At 41.8% G+C, this 13666-nt stretch overlaps 1 protein-coding gene across 1 annotated transcript; it reads right to left on the bottom strand.

The window, feature by feature from the left end:
• Positions 1-1005: 1005 nt before the first annotated feature.
• On the bottom strand, positions 1006-13117 carry LOC148826802 (antigen WC1.1-like). Its single transcript, XM_088926375.1, has 11 exons — positions 12949-13117; positions 11684-11986; positions 10925-11236; positions 9954-10097; positions 9569-9667; positions 9208-9279; positions 4674-4760; positions 4054-4158; positions 3614-3700; positions 3365-3436; positions 1006-1175 (listed from the first exon to the last, which is right to left on the bottom strand). The coding sequence occupies exons 1-11, from the start codon at positions 13115-13117 to the stop codon at positions 1006-1008; spliced, it is 1620 nt and encodes a 539-aa protein (XP_088782501.1).
• Between the last annotated feature and the right edge of the window lie 549 nt (positions 13118-13666).

Below are 13666 nucleotides of genomic sequence, written 5' to 3'. Positions count from 1 at the left end.
CTACTCACTACACATTACTCATTACTCACTGAGAGCTGGTGTGTGGTGAGCATTCTTGTGCACTATGGCTGTGGTCCCATCTTCCAGGTGGGGTTCCACATTGGTGGTGGTGGAGGGGAGTCCCCATTACCTGTAAAGTGCTTTAAATGGAGTGTCCAGAAAAGTGCTATATAAGTACAAGCAATTATTAATTATATTTTTATTACCACAGTCCAAAAACATTCTGATATTATTTTAGCAAGTTAGTTTAAAAAGGCCTGACCCTTTATGATCATGAGTTTTACAATGTCAGTCATTTCTGTTTATAGTTTTAACTTTCCTGTGTTCCAGTTATTTAAATCCAGATGCTTTTGTAACTCTCTTTAGCTATACATTTTCTGTAGGTTTAGGATTAGTGATGCTATACAGTGTCTTCTTGCAGGACCCTTGATTTCTCTTGATTTGTAGGGAAATTTAAATAACATTTAGGTTGTATCATGTTGTGTCTATCTTTGTGTACAGTGTTTTTTTACATTTGTGTCGATCTCCTGATACTTATGATTTGAAACAAACAAGTAACTTTCTTCTTTCTTATGATTTTATCATTGCGAGTGACCAAGGGCTCCTTAATTTTTAATGATACCTTTAACGTCATACATTAGAAATGAGCATAACAAAACCAAAGATTATTGCAAAGCAAAACTTTAATAAAACGTATCAAAAAATATTCCCATCAAAAGTGGTACATTCAGAACTGTACATCAATCAACAATTTTATTTCCTATATCTGGAACATCAAAAGGTATTAAAAGAAAGGCTGAGCAGAAATGGAATGTTCAAGTCTCAATTTTGCAAAACACAAGCTGGAGGACAGTGTGGAAACAGTGGAGTGAAGTGGACTCAGGTCACAGTGTGAGTGTGGAAACAGTGGAGTGAAGTGGACTCAGACAGTCACAGACAGTCTCAGTGCTCAGAACTGTTGTAAGACTGTGTGACTCTGTTGGTGAAGCTCTTCTGTGTCTAGACCTACAGGAGGAGCTTCTCCCAGACAGCCCTGTCAGTCTCACAGCACCCATCCTCTCCCTGAGACTCGTCCCCAACATCATCGTAGTCAGTCCTGTCAGGGGCAGGGGCTCCTTCTTCAGAGGGCAGTGTGGGCAGGACCCTGTCCACTCCAGGGCCAGCGTGGGGGACACCTGACAGAGAGACACAGACTCATATTTTTACAAATGACTCAGTTATTAACATAATACCGATACAAATAAGTATTATGAAAATGGTGAATATCAGAAATGACTGAGTAGATAAATTAATAATTAAATCATAAAGTCATAATCATAAGCCCCCAACTTGTAAAGATTTTGCCAAATATATTCCCAATAGTGAAATATTTGTTATTAACAACACAACACACACATAATTACACACAACATAAACATACAGCACACAATTACAAATTTGCTAACAAGGTGTTTTAGACACCTACATCCTAACCATCCAGAAAATCCTCAAACTGCTACCAAGTATTCAGCTTTTACAGAACACCTACATAAAAGAAAGAGATAAATCAAACCTTCTAAACCAAAGACATTACAACCTACAGTTAAATCTCTCTCTTTGTGAACCCAACTGTTACAAAATGAATGGGAGCCTATCTCCCTGTTCTAAAGATGCTCCCACTAGCCAGGAGAGGTACTTTTTAACCAAGGGATTCTCTAAACAAGAAATTAAAGTTTCTAAAAACAACAGAAGGGCAAGCTCTCTTTATGAGGGTCAAAGACTAAACTCCAATCTGGTCTTTCCAATTGATCTGGACAAGTAGTAGAAGCAAGAAATAGCTCTGTCATTCCTGGACGGTTGATTGACAATCATTTACCCAGAACTTAACTAAACTTTATGGTTGCTTTGATCACTGAATCTCACACCTCAACATCTCAGCAAACATCGCCTTGCTTTGCAGCCCCTAGTCATGTACTGGAATTGGAATTGGAATTGGAATTGATGACATTACCCAGGTGTACCTAGATTTTTTAAAACACTTACATAGTCACAATAATAATAATTGCTTACATTTATATAGCGCTTTTCTGGACACTCCACAGGCAATGGGGACTCCCCTCCACCACCACCAATGTGCAGCTGGATGATGCAACGGCAGCCATAGTGCGCCAGAATACTCACCACACATCAGCAATCAGTGGGGAGGAGAGCAGAGTAATTAAGCCAATTTATAGAGGGGGATTGTTAGGAGGCCATGATTGATAAAGGCCAATGGGAAATTTTACCAGGACGCCAGGGTACACCCCTACTCTTTTCAAGAAACACCCTGGGATTTTTAATGACCACAGCGAGTCAGGACCTCGGTTTTTACATCTCATCCGAAGGACGGCGCCTGTTTACAGTATAGTGTCCCCGTCACTACACTGGGGCATTAGGACCCACATGGACCACAGGGTTAGCGCCTCCTGCTAGCCCCACTAACACCTCTTCCAGCAGCAACCTTAGTTTTTCCCAGGAAGTCTCCCATCCAGGTACTGACCAAGCTCACACCTGCTCAGCTTCAGTGGGTTGCCAGTTGTGAGTGCAGTGCAGTGAATGGGGATTTTAATTTTCTGTAACAATCAGAAATTATAGCAGTATATTTTGAGAGTACTTGTAGACTTCTAGGAACTAATCAAACATAATAATCTATAGTTTCACACATGTATTCTAACCAAACAATATACAATTTATTGATATAATTATAATTTGCATAACACAAAATAAGCATAATAGAACATATCTGAGAAGTAATCTGCTTTGATATCAATGGCTATTAGTGGACTAACAGTTATAGTATACAGAATAGATGTTACAATATTGTAGTCAAAAGTGTTTAATAGGATTTTTTAAAATTAAATTGTATCTTTTTGGAAGGCTTGATGATTCAGTGTAGAATTCACTTATACTTATGAAGTATCAATGCTCTTAAACCACAGTGAGGAAGACCTAGTAATTTCTGAGCCTAGTAATTCTCTCTGCAGTCAGAGAACAGAATTCCTGGTCTTGGGGAATCTAAAGCTTTGCTCTGTCTAGACCTTACTCCCTCATCATTGATCAGCTGCTGATCAATTTAAATCATCTGATTGGCTGGGTGTGTCAGTAGGTGGGTTTCAATGACACTCTGATCTTTGTGATCTAACTTTGTACAATTCAGGTCTCTCCGCCTTTATTGGCTGTTATTGATCCTTGTAGGACATGACAGAGTGAAGCCACTGCTACTGCAAAATGCCTGATTCCCCCCTGTCTTGGATGAGAGTGCAACAGAGATGGATTACTGGAGGTTATCTTCCCATCCCTGAACTACCTCACCCACACTGAGCCCCCTGGCTGTAGCCCCCTTTACCTGAAATGGGGTAACCCTCACTGTCCCCCACATCACTGTATCCAGAGGGTGTCTTATCAGGGAGGAGTCTTCCTGTAAACAGAAGAGCAGGTCAGTAATGTCTCTGTCATTCTGACACAAACTGGCCTCTTCATTTCCAGTTAGTGTTTATTTGCAGATATGAAATTAGGTTGAGACTAATTTCTAATGACAAAGGCTACTGTGGGCTGGTACAGGGGGTACTGATGAATCTTATTTATAATAACTCACCTGACACAGTGTCTGGACTCTGGGGCACAGTGATGGCATCATCATAGTACTCTGGACCCTCTTCTTTCACAGAGGACATCAGCTCTCCTGAAGCACACAGAGCAATGTGTCACTGTCACTCATCAGAACACTGACTCATCTAAAGAGCAGGACTGCTGGACCTCGTCAGAACACACTGATTAACTAAACATCAAGTTACGACTAAAACACCAGAGTCTTAAGTACAGGAGATCAGGGACCCTGATTTCCTCTCCTATTCATGTCTGTCATACATTTAAAACTAATCCTAGGTTTTGAATTAAGATGTTGAGGGACAACAGGGCAGTGACGTACGGATGTATTTGGACAGAGAGCAGTGATGTGAGCCCTATAATCCAAATGTGCCGTGCAGTGCACAGAATCAGACTCTCTGGGATTGGTGCAGTGTTTCTCTATGGGACTGGACTGAAATAACTCACCTGACAAGGCATCTGGGCTCTGAGGTACAGTTACAGCATCATCATAGTACTCTGGGGCCTCTTCCGTCACAGGGGACATCAGCTGTCCTGAACCACAAAGAGTACAGATTCAGTGACGCATATCAGAGCACTGATTTATCTAGAGCACATGACTGCTGGAGCTCCTTAGAACACACTGATTAACTGAACATCACATTGGAACTAAAACTCCAGACAAGTACAGGAGATCAGGGAACCTGATTTCTAGTCCTATTCACTTCAGTAAGAAATTTAAAACAATTCTTAAAATTTAAAATAAGATGTTGAAGGACAACAGGGCAGAGAAAGGTTGGTTGTATTTGGACAGAGAGTGATTTGAACACTATGTGCAACTGAAGAGGAGCTGGACACTGGCAGCACAGTGACCCAGACTGAGTGTGCAGGGCAGAGATCACAGAGAGAGAGAGAGAGAGAGAGAGAGTCAGAGAGTCAGATTCATGTGACTGGTGCAGAATAACACAGACTCCGTATTCAGAAGCTGAGATCAAAGACATAGTAGAGAGAGTCAGACTCACTGAGATTGGTGCAGAGTTTCCCCATGTGACTAGACTGAAGTAACTGACCTGACAAGGCATCTGGGCTCTGAGCTACAGTTACAGCATCATCATAGTACTCTGGGAACTCTTCTTTCAGAGAGGTTATCGAGTCTCCTGAACCACAGAGAGAGACAGAGAATTTACACTTCCGGACTCAGACTTAGTTTGACCATAGAGCTGCAAAGTTATTGTAAAGTGTGATTTTAAATGTTTTATGGTGTATAGTTAAGCCAGAACTCTAGGGTCGCTGATTTATCTGATCTGAAAGGCAGTTTTTACAGCATGCTGTTCCCCAGTCTCCTTTTCTATCAAAACCAATTAGAGCAGCACCCTGTTTACTACCCCAGTATTGACCAGGTCTAGTTTTGCTCAGCATCTATGATTTGCTGAGATAAGGCTAGTGTGAGGCAACATTGAAGAGTTGGCTTTATAAGGTATCAAACACATGTGGTTCTATTTGTATAATTCAGGATTTTCTACAGATGCAGCCATTCAAAGTGCGCGTCACAGACACGTACCGCAGGTGACGTCGCTCAGTATGACGCAAGATGACGCGTGGCACCGCAGTACGTGATTGGTTGACCAACAGGGGCACTCGTGGTCCGTTGGTCTGTCGTAGAAAGACTTACAGTAAACGTCTTTGCTGTGCCCGTTGTAGGTATTGAATTTTACCACTGAAGGGAAATCTTAGTAGCTGAGCATAAAAAGAATAGGAGCATACTGTAACGCGTGTGAAGGCCATAAACGATATTAATTTTGGAACATAAACATACAGTATATAGCTGGTCTTGGTACTTTAAAGAAAAAAATACACACCAGAATTCCGTTTCTCCCTAAACATTGTAAGCTTCGAAGTCTTTCACTAACGTGATACCGGAGTCAACAAGCATACTTTTAGAACTTGATTAAAAGAGAATATAATATGGAATCGCGTATCTAAAGAATTTAATAACGGTATTCGTGTGCTGCGGCAGGGCTGTGTAGGGCTGTTTCGCCTGCCTATTCATTAGAGCTGTCTTGTAGCCGACTGGTCTAGGTGCGTGACTGCCAACGGGCACGTTGTGTGTTCAAATCCAGCTGGTGCCGGACTTTTCTTTTAACAAACATTTCTTCGAAAAAATAGAATAGCGATATTATGGACAATCAATTGACTTATATTTCAAAATATCGCAACATGATCGATATTTGCGATATTTTGAACATATCTTCCCTTCTGACAGCGGTTCCTCCTTCTATTGTGCGTGTGTGTGCAACAGAGTAAATTTTTATAGAGAAATGGAAGCTGGACAGTATGCGTTACAATATAAACATTTATATTGATTTAAATCGTGTTCTGATTTAAATCGCAAACGCGTGTTTAATTATGTGTTTTTTAATCATAATCAGGCTAATGCATTTCTACATTTTCTGTATGAACCAGCTTAGAGGTTCATACAGAAAAACAGCTTGTGTTTAAATTGAGTGTAAGGTAATTTATGCTTCTAAAGTCATGGTCAGCATTTATTATTGTACTGTGCTGTAAACTTTTTCTGTGCCTAGTCACATTATTTTATAGCGTTTTTATTGCGTTATTAAATCCGGTGGCGCTGTGTGTTACAGTAGTTTCCTGACTCCCATGTCACATGGTCTGTGATTGAATCCCATAGAACTATGACTTTATTTTTTAACAAACATTTCTTTGAAAAAATGAAACGTTTCCCTTGGTCAGAGATTAAATAAAACCTCACTCGCACCAAACAAATTTATATTTCTAAATATCACAAAATACGTTCATTGTCTTCCAATCGAGTCGAGTTGACATTGGAAGCCTGCCACACCCGGACTGTTAAACCAACGCATTAGCACGTCAAAGCCCATCGAGGGTATTGAGCCAGTATTGGCTTTAGTATTCCCCCCCTCTCCCCTCAATTCAATTCAATTCAAGGTGTTTTATTTGCATGACAGATGGGTACAAGCAGTGTTGGGTATGTATATTGTAACGCTTACGGCAGACAGGCACTGTGTAAGAGCCGGCGCACCAGAGCAACGCACCGAGGGAGCGTCTGCATTTCTAACTTAGTTTTTAAAATTAGTCAAGCAATATGAAGCATCTCCTTTTACTTAGTGCCTGAGCATAAAAAGAATAGGAGCATACTGCAACGCGTGTGAAGTCCATAAACGATATTAATTTTAGAACTTAAACATACAGTATATGGCTGGTCTCGGTACTTTAAAGAAAACATACACACCAGTATTCCATTTCTCCCTAAACATTTTAAGCATCGAAGTCTTTAACTAACGCGATACCGGAGTCAACAAGCATACTTTTAGAATTTGATTAAAAGGGAATATGATATGGAATCGCGTATCTCAAGAAATTAATAACGATATAATTATATTCATGTTGCAAAAGAACTGCAACGGACATAAAAACTCCCTTGCTTTTAACAGAGCGTTCCATAATTTCTAACTACGAAAATGCCAGGTGAAAGGATTTGTAAACATATTTTGTTAAAGCAAGTCAGTTTTTTTCCGCAACACATAAAAGACATTTTTCCAAGAACGTTTAGCCTTTGTCACTAATGAAACCACTAAATAAAGACATAAATATAGAAATCTTAAGATTTGTTTTATTTAATGTTGGTAGCAGGATGAACTGTCAGAGTGTATATTTTGTCGCAGAGTTGCTGCAAGATGTTAACAGTGAAAAAGGTATTTAGAAATGAGTTATTTCAAGATGAAAGGCAGCGACCTTAATCAAGCCCAAATCACAATTGAACCCATTCAGAGCCTACATTACATTTTAGCGTTTCATTCTGAGCAGAAGACCCTCACACCTGAAGAAGGGGGAGGTGTTTTTCGCTGGAAATCTCGCCTGCTTCTACTTTACAACCGGAGTGCTGGCTGTGATGAATTAAACCGGTATTACAGGTTTCAATCACAGACCATGTGACATGGGAGTCAGGAAACTAACAGCGGCACTGGATTTGATAACGCTATAAAAACGCTATAAAATAATGTAATTAGGCACAGAAGAAGTTTACAGCACAGTACAAAAATAAATGCTGACCATGACTTTAGAAGCATAAATTGCCTTACACTCAATTTAAACACAAGCTGTCTTTAGCCCTCTAAGCTGGTTCATACAGAAATGTAGAGATCCAGGCTCAGAACACACAGCTTCATTAGCGAATACATATGCAGGACAACTAGAGAAGACGTTTTACAGAGGATGGATTTTTAGAAACATCCCATCAGTGACATCACTGAAGTCAACTCCTAGGTACTGTAACTGTCGTGTGGATAGTTTCACAAGAATCAGACAAAGGTTTAAGCATCGCTTGTTCTAGATAAAACTGCAAAAAAAACAACAACCCATAATGTACTTCTTTGCGGCTCTGTTTGCCCAAATCATATATTCACAACGTGAAATCTAGAAAATAATATTACGTAACCAAAATCCGCAATATGGAAACAGAACCTGTGTAATTGTTGATAGATGATGTACTCGTAACATTTTTTCAAGACGAACTACAACATTTAAAAAATGACTTGTATGTACTTGATATCTCTAATCAATCCACGGGTCCCAGCACGAAACGAAACTAAAACGCATACCGTTTCGCGCTTCTTATTAGTTGCTCAAAAGTAATTTGACCGTATGAAATGCATAATATAAACCTAGAAACATATACGTGAGTAGTACTTAAGCACTGTAGTATCGGTGTTAAGACATACCTCTCAAATACTGTAAATCAAGTTAAAAATATCTCAAGACAGATTCTGGTCATAATGAAACCATGTTTCGTGTATGTTTTCTTTAAAGTACCGAGACCAGCCATATACTGTATGTTTATGTTCCAAAATTAATATCGTTTATGGCCTTCACACGCGTTGCAGTATGCTCCTATTCTTTTTATGCTCAGCTACTAAGATTTCCCTTCAGTGGTAAAATTAGATATGAATATTCAATACTTAAACGGGCACAGTTAAGACATTAAATATACATATACATACTGTATACAGTACAGTTTTCATACGGTAATATGTTTATGTTCCTAAATCAATCTCTTTTATGAGCATGTGTAAGGCATGGTGAATCGATTCTCAAAAATTACTGTACTTTGCATGATTGGAAAAAAATGCGTGATTGCGAAATGCTGCGGTGTTACTTTTACAAAGACGGTCAATGAAAAAAAGAATGTGGACCAGGGCAATACTTTGAGTTTACAGCTTGTCCAAGGTCATTTATTATTAATACTATTATTAATATCTTCGTTAAAGACTTTGATGGCTACAGCTCAAACATGAGAGGTTGAGCTTTATTAGCTCCACCTTGCGGAAATTCCGGATACTATTATTTTGCTAGCGGTATTTACCGGTAACTTGCGGTATTTACCGGTAACTTGCGGTAGACTGCGTACAGCATACCGGAAAATAATGCGGTATCGCCCGTGCATTTTGAATGGCTGCATCTGTACTTAAGTTCTCTAAATGTCAGCCTGGTTTGGGATGAGAGAGAGTACTGGACTGAAGACACCCCCACTCCCACACTGAGCCCCCTGACTCCATCTTCCCTCACCTGGTACTGGGTCTCGCTCACTGTCCTCCACATCGTCATATCCAGAGGGCATCTCATCAGAGAGGAATCTCCCTGTGAACAGGAGGACAGATCAATACCTGCAGTCGAACAGCAGCCTCAGTGTCCTCTACTGGAAGAGAAGCCAGGGTGTGAGTTTGTGTTTATAAGGCAGATCCAGATTCGTGCTGTGTTGATTTTCGTCACTTAGTTTGACACCAGTTGAGAAAAAACCCTACAGGTTTAAAACTAAAAAATACTCTTTTTGTCAGAAACCAGTTGAGTGAGATTTTCTACAAGTGTAATCCTCAGATCTTCCTCCGAGGGTGGAGACTAATCACACCTGAAGACTCTCTCCACTCACCTCTCCTGGGGGCGCTGTAGGTTCCCTCTCTGGCCAGTTTGTACTCTATTTCCTCGTAGACGGCATCATGATAAGGGGTGAGTGCTCCCTTAGATAGGGCTGTGTGAGGAAACAGACACTCAGGGTTAACATGCAGGGAGCAGAGTACAAGATCAAACATTGACTACTAAACCTTCTTTGGACATTAGAGCACCTAAATGTTATGCTTCTGGATTTGCAAATTTCTTGATATCTCCATCTTTAATTGTTGATAATCTTTCTTAAACTTCAAATGGTTTTCTCTACCAGGTTTATTCCTCAAGGGAATTATATAAATATCAGTTCCATGTGAGTGACAGAAATGACCACTAGAGGTCACTATGTGGATGGTGAGTTCTCTCCCTACCTTTCCTCAGCTTCCTGTTCTGGATCAGCTGCCCCACTAACAGAGCCAGCACCACGAAGAGCAGAGCTCCCAGCAGCAGGAGGACCAGGGGCGAGGCGGACAGGTCTCCCAGCGGCTGTGTCTGGGGTGTTGTCCTGGTTCTGCCTGAGAGAGGGGGAGACAATGGATGAACAGGGATCAGGAGAGGTGCTCTTGGGCTCATATACACTTCGACACATGTCCTGTTCTCCTCCTGTTCCCATATGTGGGTATCATGCTTCAGGGTGAACCTAAGATCAATGAAGAAAAGTTAAGGATTCCCAATCTAACCCATCAGGACTGTCAGTAAATCAGTGAGGAAAGAGAGGACACTAGCACAAGATCTACACTGGGAATCTAAAAACACTGATCTTCACCCTAAGAGAGGAGAGGAGACACTATAGCAACACTGGGAATCTGAAGAGGCACTGATCTTCACCCTAAGAAAGGAGAGGAGACACTATTGCAAACACTGGGAATCTGAAAAGACTGATCTTCACCCTGAGGGAGGAGAGGAGACACTACAACAACACTGGGAATCTGAAGAGACAGAAAGACAGGAGTTATCAATGACAAGGAGGATTTCTGTTCACCTGTAGCTGTTGCTGGACTGGCTGTTGTCTTTGACAAACCTGTAAAAGAGATAGGAGAACTGTTATTATTTTGCCTTTGGTTTTATAGCAAGTTGAATCCAGAGTGGTCTTAATAAAAAAAAAATCTTTACATTTGTTCCTTGAGGTCAAATCTAGGATTGCAGGATGAATGGTGTCTTGTTCGGAATTAAAGCCTAGTGCTGTTCACACACACATGGCTACAAAACATCCCAATCTTGTCACTGATGATCTTAGTTGATTCAGTTAGATATTAAGCAGTGATAGAGTATGGGTGACATCAGTCTAACTTCTCCATTGATCTGCTACCTTGTTCATCTACAGTTCTAAGACTCTCCTCACCTGTACAGGTAACCCCTGCATCTTCCTTGTGTCGACAGTCGCTCTGATTCAGTCCAGAGTGACAGCAGTCCCACAGGTGAAGTTCACTGCCTGTGCAGTTCACCTCGTCCAGCCAGATGGCGCCATTTCCTGGTCCGAATGAGGCCTCTATTGCTGCGCTCACTGCGTCCCCACAGTCCAGCTGTCTGCAGACCACCTGGGCATCCTGCAGGTCCCAGGAGTCATCACAGACTGTCCCCCAGGAGCCCTCATACCGCAGTTCCACCCGCCCAGAGCAGTTAGTGCCTCCAGCCAGGCGCAGAGCCAGTGGGACTGAAAGTCAACAGAAAGGTTACCGAGTGTCATTAGATCTGTGACTGTAGACGAGAGCAGAGAGGTTACTGAGTGTCTTCAGCTCAGTGACTGAAGTAGAGATTAGTGAGGTATTGAATGACTCTGGAAGAGAGCTGTATGGTTACTGTTCCTCAGCTCAGGGCTGCAGTGTCTCTGACTGTTTTACACACTGAACTCACCTGGGCAGTACAGCTGAGGCTGCTCTTCCTGAGGGGCTGGAGTGCTTCTGTCAGCTTTTTTTCTAGGACCTTCAAAGATTAATAATCATATAAAAACATTATTATTATTATAAAATGAATAACAATGACATTGCTTTCATTTTTATACATGCTTGGATATAAATTAATAAGAATTCAGTTTAAAGCTTTTGTCTGTTCTAAATATGGCAAAACACTAATTCACAGAGCATTACTCTTCACCCTGTACCTGAGCAGGTGATGTTAGCCACTTCCCGGTCTGTGCAGTCATTCTGACCCCAGGGGGAGGAGGGACACTGCCACAGGGTGGAGTCGTGTTTGCGACAGGAGATAAAGTCCAGCCATTTGGGATCAGGCCTCAGCCTGGAGTTTGTCTCTCTGATGGTGCCCTTGTCTCCACAACCCAGCTGTTTACAGATCACTGCAGCTGTGGTGTCTGTCATGCCGTTGGCACAGATGCTGCCCCAGGTGCCATTGTAGTAAACCTCTGCCTGTCCTGAACATCCTGCAGACAGCCTCAGGAGAGTGTGATCTGTCGAGACAGCAGGGAAAGTTAAAGGAAACAAACCCTGACAAGACAGCCCAACGTTTCATTCTGAACTGGTAAGAAACAACCAGCAAACAATGTGAATGGTAACCAGTCTCATTTCCTGTACTAATCCAGTTATAACTGACTCACATAATGAAATAAGTACAGCTGTACAATAACACAGTTGACATGAAGGTGACAGGTGTGTTCATTCAGAATCTGGACAGTGCATCACACAGAGCTTTAAAATCCCATTACATGATCAGGTTCTGACCCAAAACGTCATTCTGATCAGCTTGGCTATTCAGCAGCAGCACAACTAAGAGACTGAGGCATGAAAGTAGAATGCGTGGCTCAGGGTGAGCAGTGCAGCGCTGTGAGTGGAGAAAACGAGGCTCAGGGTGACATTTAACACCAAGTGGTTCATCAGGATCTGACCAGAAGCCATTCTTGGAACAAATCAAAATGAAACATTTGAGGCAGAAAATCATGAAAGATCATGGCCAAGACAAATACACCCAAACAGACAATAGGTCTTATTGATGTGAGAAGTTTAAAGTTTGGACCCTAGAGTTTACTGGAGGACTCAGATTAATATATCCCCAAACACTAGTGGAGGGGAATTTATCTTGAATGCCAGAGTTTCTTTCTCTCTTTATTTATTTTTGCTGGGAGGTGAATATGTGCATTCACAACTGTATCATAAATATAAATATTTATTTTAAAATTAATTCTACATCCAGCTCAGTCTTTTCCTCAGTAAGATGTATTTAAGCACTCCAAATGCAAACCATATCCACAATGTGGAATTCCAGTATGTGGATTATTTTATTTAGTTAACTTACTGAACACAAGATTCTCACATCCTCACAAGTCAAACATATCTAGGCACTCTAGATGCAAGCCATATCCACAATGTGGGATTAAAGAATCTGAATCATTGTAATTTTAATTATCTCCCCTACCTGAACACAGGATTCTCACATCCTCCTTGTGTCCACAGTCATGTCGTCCCCACCCTGCTGAGGGACACTCCCCCAGGGACGACTCGTTCCCCAGACAGCCCACCTCGTCCAGCCAGATGGGTCCAGTTCCCTGGCTGAAGGAGGCTGGCACTGGGGCACTGAGGGCCATCCCACACTGGAGCTGCCTGCACACCACCTGAGAGTCTGCCAGGTCCCAGGAGTCATCGCAGACTGTCCCCCAGGAGCCATTGTGAGAAACCTCCAGCCTCCCAGCACAATCACCTCCTGCCCCAACCAGGCTGAGGGAGTGCTGATCTAGGAGCAGAGAATCAGAGGTCAGGGGTCAGAGGTCAGTGCAGTTTTAAGAGATCACCATGACCTGCTGTTACAAGTTGAAGAGTAGCTCAGCTCACAAGGCACAGCAGATACAGTTCAAGTACAGTGTTTCTTGACTTTTGATTAATTTTAATATATACACTTATTGTAACAGATTGTTCATAAGCGCCTTTATTTCTTGAGGTGCTTCAAGCGATGGGGGATGCCAATACATGTGTTGGTGAACTTCTACCGCTGCACCATCGAGAGCATCCTCACCAACGGGATCACCGTGTGGTATGGCAACACCTCTTCGTGAGAAAGAAAGGCACTGCAGAGAATGGTCAATATGGCCCAGAAGATCATCGGCTGCGGTCTCACCGAGATTAAACAGCTCTATGAG

Source organism: Atractosteus spatula, chromosome 10, assembly GCF_055471065.1.
Source record: "Atractosteus spatula isolate fAtrSpa1 chromosome 10, fAtrSpa1.hap1, whole genome shotgun sequence".
NCBI lineage: Eukaryota > Metazoa > Chordata > Actinopteri > Semionotiformes > Lepisosteidae > Atractosteus > Atractosteus spatula.
This window is presented reverse-complemented; position numbering and strand designations above follow the sequence as displayed.

Coding starts and splice junctions, on each gene's coding strand:
- LOC148826802 (XM_088926375.1), bottom strand. CDS start 13,117: ATGGCCCTCAGTGCCCCAGTGCCAGCCTCCTTCAGCCAGGGAACTGGA. Junction 9,280..9,568: donor CTACAGCGCCCCCAGGAGAG/GTGAGTGGAGAG, acceptor TCCTGTTCACAG/GGAGATTCCTCTCTGATGAG. Junction 1,176..3,364: donor TGAGGGTTACCCCATTTCAG/GTAAAGGGGGCT, acceptor TCTCTCTGTCAG/GTGTCCCCCACGCTGGCCCT.